This window comes from Lithobates pipiens, unplaced genomic scaffold, assembly GCF_037356315.1.
Source record: "Lithobates pipiens isolate NorthernLeopardFrog02 unplaced genomic scaffold, aLitPip1_a1.2 Scaffold_13, whole genome shotgun sequence".
Lineage (NCBI taxonomy): Eukaryota > Metazoa > Chordata > Amphibia > Anura > Ranidae > Lithobates > Lithobates pipiens.
The window spans coordinates 199,105,167-199,114,481 of record NW_027507718.1 but is presented as its reverse complement, the minus strand read 5'-3'; the positions used below and the strand labels follow the sequence as shown (position 1 = coordinate 199,114,481).

The 9,315-nt window shown below is 41.5% G+C and overlaps 1 protein-coding gene across 1 annotated transcript in view; it reads right to left on the bottom strand.

The window, feature by feature from the left end:
* Window positions 1–3,135: 3,135 nt before the first annotated feature.
* Window positions 3,136–9,315, bottom strand: part of GSR (glutathione-disulfide reductase) — a 63,794-nt gene continuing 57,614 nt past the window's right edge. The window contains 1 exon segment of the mRNA XM_077476117.1: window positions 3,136–4,194. Coding sequence (XP_077332243.1) covers window positions 4,045–4,194 — 150 coding nt within the window. The 3' untranslated portion in view covers window positions 3,136–4,044.

Sequence of the window (9,315 nt, the reverse complement as noted above, 5' to 3'; positions counted from 1 at the left end):
GAAGCCAGCTGCGTGTGGCAACTTGACATCTGGTGTAGAACGGAAGCTGAACTCAACTGTCCAAAGAGAGAAATGACCGACAGGAACGGCGAGTGGCTCATATGAAAATGCCACTGGGGCCAAGTGGCCAAATGAGTACCGCTGAAAATGATGTGTGGCTGAGTGCCACCGAAAGTGCTTGCAACGATTACAAAATATGCTAAGTTGCGTGCCTAGCCATGATAGCAAGTGTTGTGCTTAAATGTGTGCTTACAACGATAGCAAAGGAGTTAATGTCACTGGAGATGTGTTTGTAGTGGCTGTTAGCAGTATGACTGCATGTGCTTGTGAAGACTGAAGAAGTTTTGCCAGGATGCATGCTTGCTATGATTGCAAGAAGTTATGCTAGGATGCATAGTTAGCTAGGTTGAAAAAGACAAAAGTCCACCCAGCCCACGACAAAATCAACAGTTAAACAAAAAACATTGCACAACCCGACACACCCAATGCTATACCCACAGCTGATCATGAGGAAGGCAAAAACCCCCCGCAGAGCATGCTCCAATTAGCTACAGCAGGAGAAAAATTCCTTCCTGATCCCCCAAGAGGCAATCAGATTTCTCCCTGGATCAACCTACCTACAATATAGCACCCCGTTATATTACGTACGTTAGGAAAGTATCCAGGCCTTACCCAGAGCAATGCACTGAACCAGCCAGAACTGCTTGCCAGCAAGGATAGCAATAAGTTTGTGCCTGGGGTTTGCTTAGCGACAACTGCAAAATTTATGCTAGGGTGTGTGCTAGCAACCATTGCAAGAAGTCTATGCTTGGATGCGTGCTTGCAACGGTTGCAAGAAGTTTATGCTTGGATGTGAGTCTGCCACGATTGCAGGGAGTTATGCCTGGGTGTGCTTGCGGTGATTGCAGGACGTTTGTGATTGGATGCATGCTAGCAACAATTGCACGAAGTTGTACTTGGATGTGTCCGAAATGAATCCGATATAGGTATCAAATGAATCCTATGAATTGATCGTATGCGATAAATCTGACACAATCGATCGTGGAGTGTATGAAATGAATCCGATATGAATTGTTGAGTTATACCCGGAAGGCTGAAATGACGGGTGCGGATTAATGTGTTGCTGGTTTGAGTGGATTTGACTCGATCAAATGCTGAGTATGTGAAATGAAATAAATGAAATGTTTGCCGTGATATAGGCAAGAATTGCTATGTTGTGATTAACGATGAGTTTAGACTGTGGAGCACAGAACGAAATGAGGTCAAGACAACTGGGGCATGCCTAGACGAATCAGTGCATGGCGGATGCTACTGGACTCGACTGACCTGCAAATATGAATGCAAAACTAGTTGAGAGTTCCATACCTGTCACAGACAGCTGGCTAAATGGTGACTTTAATGGGGGTGGTGAGTTTGAAATGAAATGAAATGAAATGAAACGAAATTAAATGAGACAAACAAACACAATGAAATGTTGCCTTAAAATGAAACATCTGCCATGACAGAGGCGCGACTCGGTCGTGTCACAGATGCAACTGACAGCGAACCGGACTCTGGAGCATGTACTGAAATGAGGCCAATGAGCAAGGCCCCTATTGTATGAAGAGTGACTTTTAGGCCTCCTTCACATTTTAACGTATTAGTGGTAACGCACAAAAATGATAATGTGCATTGTTTCTTGTGTCAATGTTATTTTCTTTAAGGCAATCTAATAATTTTGAATGTGTTAACTTTTTTTAACGCAATGCAAATGTCATGAGTGTTGTGGTGCGCTGTAGTGCCCGCTACTGTATGAATGGCAACACTGCACCAAGGTATGTACATTATGATAAAAGGCATCTTTTACTGCCTGTTACAATAGTATATAAAAATGTGGAGCACTAGTATAGGCTAGTAGAATAATCATATGCACACTTGAAAGAAATTGACGCTCTACCTATCCACAAAAAGCACGATTTGTCAGGGAAGGTTCCATCCGCCGATGACACTGCCTGATATTTAGCATGCAGTACTGTGGTCCACCAGCAGGTGTCTCCTGTCAGTCTGGAACTGCCAGGAGAGCTTTCCCCTGTTGAAAGTATTATGTGATCTTTGGGCTGCAGTACTGGCATCCACCAGTGGGTGGTTCCTGGCAGTGTGGGGCCGACGTCATCTCCTGCAATCAGGCATTACCTGAGTCTGATTGAGATGAGTATAAATACCCGGCAAGTGCACACATACCTTGCCCTGGTATTGTCCTTGTGCCCTGACCTGCAGCTTGTTTATCTGTTATTCAGATCCTAAACCCGATTCCTGTATCCTGAACCTGTTTGTATCTGTTCCTGTACCCCTTCCATCCTGTTCCCTGTCTGTTTACTCCTGGCCCCCCATCTGCTTATCTCCTGTTTATGACCCTGGCCTGGCTTGACTACAATTCTGGCACTCCCTTTTGCTATATATGCTGGTTGGTTTATTATCACCGTTTGGTTGTTTGGGTTGTTCACTCTGTATTGGTGGCGTGTTCACATTTATATGTATTTACTTTAATAAATTTACTTACTTTCACCTATTTATGTCTGGTTCACTCTGTTGCAGTTACACAGTTCTGGTCACATCTGGTTTATGACACATTTTCTTGCTTTAGATGCTGCACAACTGCACTTTGACACTATGGAAGTATGACTGTTAATGTGACTTCTTACACGACTCTTGGAAGCCCAATGGCCAATGTAGCGATCAACTCTCATTGCTTATAAAGCCTCTTAAGTGCAATGTTTTATCATACGGTGAATAGATCAAGAGGTAGATAGTGTAGCAATTCTCTATCCATCTCACTGTTTTGCCCATCTCAGAATTCTAGGTACTTGTTACTATATTGCCTAACCTACATGGCTAGAATACAATCTCAAGGAAAACAAAACTAGACTTGGAACTTGTTTTGTCAAGCATTTTGTTCAAATTTTTGTTGTTCCTATTTTCCCTCATGTATAATATATTGTGACACTCTCCTTAACACAGTGCAACATATAGAAATAAGCATTTTCATGGCAAATCAACAGTCATCAGACCCAATAAATGCTCATGCCTAAAGAGTAGTGTAGCTTTTTGTAGAAAAGAAACAACTGCAAATAAAAGCAAGCGTGAAGGTTTTGCAGATCCAGGTCAAGCAGAGCAAGGCAGCAGCACTAACCACCATTTTATTATAATGCTAACAAACACACTGAGAATGAGTGATACAGATGAAAGGAAATCCAGTTGCATTCTATTATCATGTAATAAACAACTGGAAAAGAACGATACTGCCTGACAATCTGAATTATTTATTTTATACAATAAAGCAGACCTTCTGTAATTTTTTTTTTCAACTTTCCATCGATTAAATCTTCTGCCCTTGTTGTTTTAACTTTGGATAGTAAAACATTTTTTTTTTCTGCCAGTAATTACCTTATACAGCCCACGTCACGTTTCTTGTCTGGTAAAAAGCCTACGCTTATGACATGCACAACTGTCACTCTCCCTCTCGTGAGAGTTTGCAAAAAAGGGAGGGGGGACGATTCATAGGAGGGCCAATCACAGCTGCAGAGCTGGAGGTGTGTCTGTGTGGGTGTTTGTGTAAATCCAGGAAGTGAACAGGCAGCAACTTCAGCTGCCCACAGTTAAAAAGTTTGCAGCCAGACTCAGTGGAGGGAGATTTCTGCAGCATATTTGGCAAGTACAGAATCACAGTATATATGAAATAATATGCAAAGTGGTTGGAGGGAAGCTTCGGAATGGCAAAGATGTTTTTATTACAAATTATGTGAGCAGACTGTAGTTGCTCTTTAAGTAAATACAACTGATTTCGTATTCTGTTTAATTTTTGGTAGTAAAGCATTAAAAAGCATAATCAAATATACTTTGTCAAAAATATTTTGGAATATTCTTTTGCTGAGCTTCAAAAGACTAACAAAAAAGCAAGAAACTGGTTCATAAATAAGGATGAAGTAATCTGTGGGAGGTGGCTTCAAAAGGACACAGAAGTGCTAGTGGTGGAATGGTATCTAATCAAGGCACAAAGCAACAACTTCAGCGTAGAGTAACCAACTCCTCTGAAGAGGTGGGGTGAATGGCAACAGTTTCATCAAAGTCTTTTTTAACAGCTCCCATTTTAATGGCCACAGCAAATCCTTGCAACATCTCATCACACCCGAGTCCTTGCATGTGTAAACCAACCACCTGGAAAATAAAATGTCACACTTTAATGTAAATTATTTCCTATTTCAAATTGTAGTAAATATTTCAAAACATATTATATATAAAAAAAACACATACATATATACATTATATATAATTCATTCAGGAGAAATACAGGACTCTCTGAAAACATGTGGTGTGACTGTTTCAAGATGCACAATAAGGAGGCACTTGAAGAAAGATCGGCTACATGGTCGAGTCGCCAGAAGAAAGCCATTACTACGCAAACGCCACAAAGTATCCTGCTTATAATACGTCAAACAGCACAGAGACAAGCCTCAAACCTTCTGGCACAAAGTCATTTGGAGTGATGAGACCAAAATTTATGTTTTTGGCCACAACCATAAACGCTACATGTTGCAGAGTCAACAAAGCCTATGATTAAAAGGTACACCATTCCTACTGGAAAACACAGAGGTGGATCACTGAAGTTTTGGGGATGTGTGAGCTACAAAAGGCACAGAAAATGTCATCAAAATTGATAGCAAGATGAATGCAGTATGTTATCAAAAAATACTGGAGGATCATTTGCATTCATCAGACAGGAAGCTGCACATGGGACATACTTGGACATTCCAAGATGACAATGATCCAAAACGCAAAGGCCAAGTCGACCTGTCATTGGCTACAGCAGAATAAAGTGAAGGTTCTGGAGTGGCCATCTCAGTCTTCTGACCTCAATGCCATTGAGTCTCTCTGGGTAGATCTTAAAACATGCAGTTTATGCAAGACAGCCCAAGAATTTACAGGAACTGGAAGCTTTTTGCCCAGAGGAATGGGCAGCTTTACCATCTAAGATATAGCGTCTCATCCAGAAATACCACAAAAGAGTTCAAGCTGTCATTGATGTTAAAGGGGGCAATACACGGTATTAAGAACTGGGCTATGTAAACTTTTGATCAGGGTCATTTTGGTAGTTTCTGTTGCCATTATGATTTAAAAAGAGTAAACACAGCTGATTGATAATAAATGGCTTTAGCCAAACACTAACCATGAGTGAAAGAAAAGTTTGTGTGTTATCATTCATATTCTCTGTAAAATGGCCAAGAAATCATAAAATCTGCCAGGGTATGTAAACTTATGAGCACAACTGTATCCCCTCCTACTGACCTGGATCACATGCTGATCTGAGTAAGTACCTAGACAGAGAAAGTACTAACAATTGGTTGCTGGGGTCTCGGAGCTACAAAGAGTCTCATGGGAAAGCAGGTTAAGTATCAGAGATCTAGACTGTTTGTATAGTGTGATATTGGTGGATTTCATTAAACAAACTCAAAGTTCAATAGGAAAAACAGTTGCTCACTCAGGGGTTTCCACAGTCAAAAAGGGTAACAAAAAATGCAGAACCACCCAACTCTCCCTTCAGCAGAACAGCTGCTTAGGCCTTAACCTTGATTTTTGATTGGTCCCTCAGACCATCTTACATGGTACCTCTGTGTTTGTTCAGCTTTCCCAGCTCTCTCACCCAATTCAGTTGCAGCACCCAGCTGCATGGGCTTAAATCCTAGCCTCTAGATAGGTGATCTCTTTACAACCCAGGTTCTCCCACTCCTGAAACCTCCAGATTCCATCAGCCTCCCTGAACTTGGCTAGTCATCTTGGCTCTCCCGGTCCTCTAGACTCTCTTAGGCTTCATGTATATCACAGCTCCTAAATTTGAATTTAGGAGCTTTTGGCATTTTTTTTTGCCAAAGCTCCTAAACTAAACTCCATAAAAGTCAATGTACACATGGGCTTTTAGCAGAGTTTAGCAGCTTGTGCAGTTAGGGGAGCTTTAACCTCCCTCTCCTGAATGCAGAAGATTCGCGTTCGGGAAAAGAAAGTTTTGACCGCTGGCCGGAAAACGCAGCAAAATTTTCATGTGCTTTGTGTTTTCTGGCAGTCAAAGTAGGATAGGTGTACATGAAGCTCTAGCTGTCTCAACCGTCTGAGCCCTATGGACATGGAATTTCTCCTCCCCATCATGGAATATTGTCTCTTGCGTGGAGCACACATGTCCCTTAACAGGAGCCCTAAGCTATGCCCAAGCCTGTTATTATAATCGATGTACACACCTGCACACTCAGCCTGCTGGCCTTCTACAGGACCTAAACACTTCCATATTTCTTCCCTCCCAAAACTCTTTGAAATCCCAAAACTCCAGAATCTACTCTGGGAATACCAAAACCTAAAGAAAATTGAAAAAACAGGTTTCTCTGTTCAGAATCAATAGTCTGGATTCAGCACTCTGCGTATGTCCAAACCCTGTGTCATATGTACTTCAATTTCACAGTGGCAGGGCCTGGCATTGTCACAACAGATATGATTTATAAATGCTACTGACAGTTTATAGATGAGGAGTATTATAAGCTAAGGACAGATTATCAGTTAACTGAACAATAATATTTTAGGTTATAGACCTGAAACAGTATTGTGGCATCTATTAGTAAATGATGGGAGGAAGGATTATTAATCACCATGACATTTTAGCAAATAGAAAGGATTCCCCCAGAGGAACAGACTGAAAGATGCTGCTATTTTAGTAATTTTCATTTGCAGGATACATTCATTAAGCTAATTTACAAAATATAATTTTGGAAAAATGATCTGTGCCAAGGGCAAATATGAATATAACCCAATTCAACACTTTCCAGTAGGGGATTTGTGTAGAAAAATTGTGTCTAAAAATGTAACAGTCTACAAAAACTGCCTTTCTGATCCCTATTGGGTTGACAGCAGCTGAGCAACACAAGTTAGCCCTGAATGCTCTGCTATTGCAATGCACAAATATTTTGTATTTTTAGTAAGCTAGATATTAAACATGAATATTTCATATTTACTATTTGCAGCCAACAGGTGGTGTCATCAAGTTATTTCTTGATGTGCATTTGCGCAATCATTGCACTACTTTGCAACTAGCTGAATAAAGTTGGAAAAAGGATGCACCCCCCCCCCCCCCCTCCAATTCTTATGGCCCTCACAGAAGCTTCAGTTTGTTAGCAGTCAAAAGTAAACAGCCAGTGCTGGGCTGTCTTATTAGAAAGTGCTGAATCATAGATTACCACTATATCTAAAGTTTATGTGTAAAATAAAGCTTAGAAAGGAGTAATGAAAAATGGTACAAAAAGATTTGTTTATACATTAGTAAACTCACAAAACAATTATAGTTTCCTTTTAAATTAGTTAAATATTGCAGCTTGCCAATCATCAGTGGCTATTAGGGGTGCTGCCCCCCTCTGTCTCGCCACCCCCTCTGTATATAATCGATTCCATGGCCGCTGTAGCCACCCCCTATTCAGGCATCCAGCCCTTTTTCGGAAGCAGGGCACCCGAATTACAGCGGCGGGGGGGGGGGGGGGGGGTTTGAAGCACCCGAATAGAGCCATAGGCTCTAATAGGCTTCAAAAAAGGTGGCCTCGGAGCGCAAAGCAGTCCACCCAGAAAAAGAAAACGAATATTCGCTTTTCTAACACTGAACCGCCTCTCAGTCAATCAGGAGGCGCGGGTCTAATACCCATCACCTGATTGGCTGAAGACACAGGTGCTCCTAGCAAGAGATGACAAATGGAGGACACAAGAGCCACCGCTGACCCACTGCTCATCACACCATACCACAGCTCACCACCATTACCCGCTGTCTGATCCCCTACCAAGATGGAGTAAGTGCCGGGCAGTCAGCAAGTGAGTGGGCATGTGGGGGCACAGTGGCGCATTTGTTTTTTTTCAGGAATTTTCAGAATCTAGTTTGTTTGCGTCCTCCCAAAAATTTTGAGCACCAGCCAACACTGCCAATCATAAGATTTGGCAGCTGCATTCCTTTTTGTTTGTTTTTTAGGCTTTTTGGCCCACTGCTTTCATCTTGTGATCTGGCCAGTAACACATTTCTTGTTTAGAGTGCCCCCACTCTGGATGAAGGAGTACCTTTGGACAGCAGCATTGTCAGTCTGGGGGGAGGGTAGTTTAAGATGTAGTAGCATATTTACATAAACTAACAAATTGAAGCCAAACTCCAGCTAAAACTTTACAATCAGTTACAGCAACTTTTTTTTCTTTTTTGGGGTAAAGGCTTTATATAAATAAATAAAAGTTTATCATTGTAAAAACACCCCTGTCAATAGTAAAAATGGTTTGTCTCATCCATGTAACTTCTACAATTGCAGAATAGCTTTTCTGTTAAAAAATTACGAATGTAGCCATAACATCGAAGAATTAGAAAGCTGCAATATGACGACTGTTTGCTTTTGGGTTTAATATTGCTTTAATAAGGACAATGGGATATTTCATCCTGCCTCTGATCTCTTTATAAAACAGTGTTCTGTTATCTACATTTACATGAAGGACTAAGGTCTGATAAAGAAACATAATGGCAGTCCCACAACATCAAACTTACGGTAACCTTTGGAACTAAATGTATGCATGATAAAAACGCATCCGTCAACCTGTGCATATTAGTTTAGTTATAGGTTTCATGTTGTTAAAGAGTATTTGTATTTTATGAATAGTCATGCAGGGAATATTCACAATCACAAAAAATTGTTAACATGAAAATCTGAAAATTCTCTGTAATATTATTCCCCCCCGCCCCCCTAAAAATCTATCACCAACTTTAAATTCCTGCTAAAAGGGGTACAATGTATTATTTTCCAGATGTGTAATCTCCCTCACATATGCTACATGTGCTACATTTTGGCACCTTTCAGGGGGAAGGGGGGAACGGGGGACCTGTTTTTTGACAGGTCCCCTTTCCCACTTCCAGAGACAGGCCACGACCCGATCTCCCGGAAGTTCGGGCCTCCACTTCCTTCCTCCACCACCCGGCCAATTAGAAAGCACAGCGCGCTTCATACATGCGAAGTAAGGAACCCCCTGTGAAGCCAAAAGGCTTCACTACCGGGTTCCCTTACCAGGAATGGTGGCGGCAGCACCTGGGAGTCGATCCGAAGATCGGCTTGGGTGCCGACATCACGGGCTCCCTGGACAGGTAAGTGCCCTAATATTAAAAGTCAGCAGCTACAGTATTTGTAGTTGCTGACTTTTAATTTTTTCACCCAGGCTACACCTCCTCTTTAGGTTATGTGTAATGAAATGGAATGACACAAGAAAAACGTACAAAACACAAGAAGA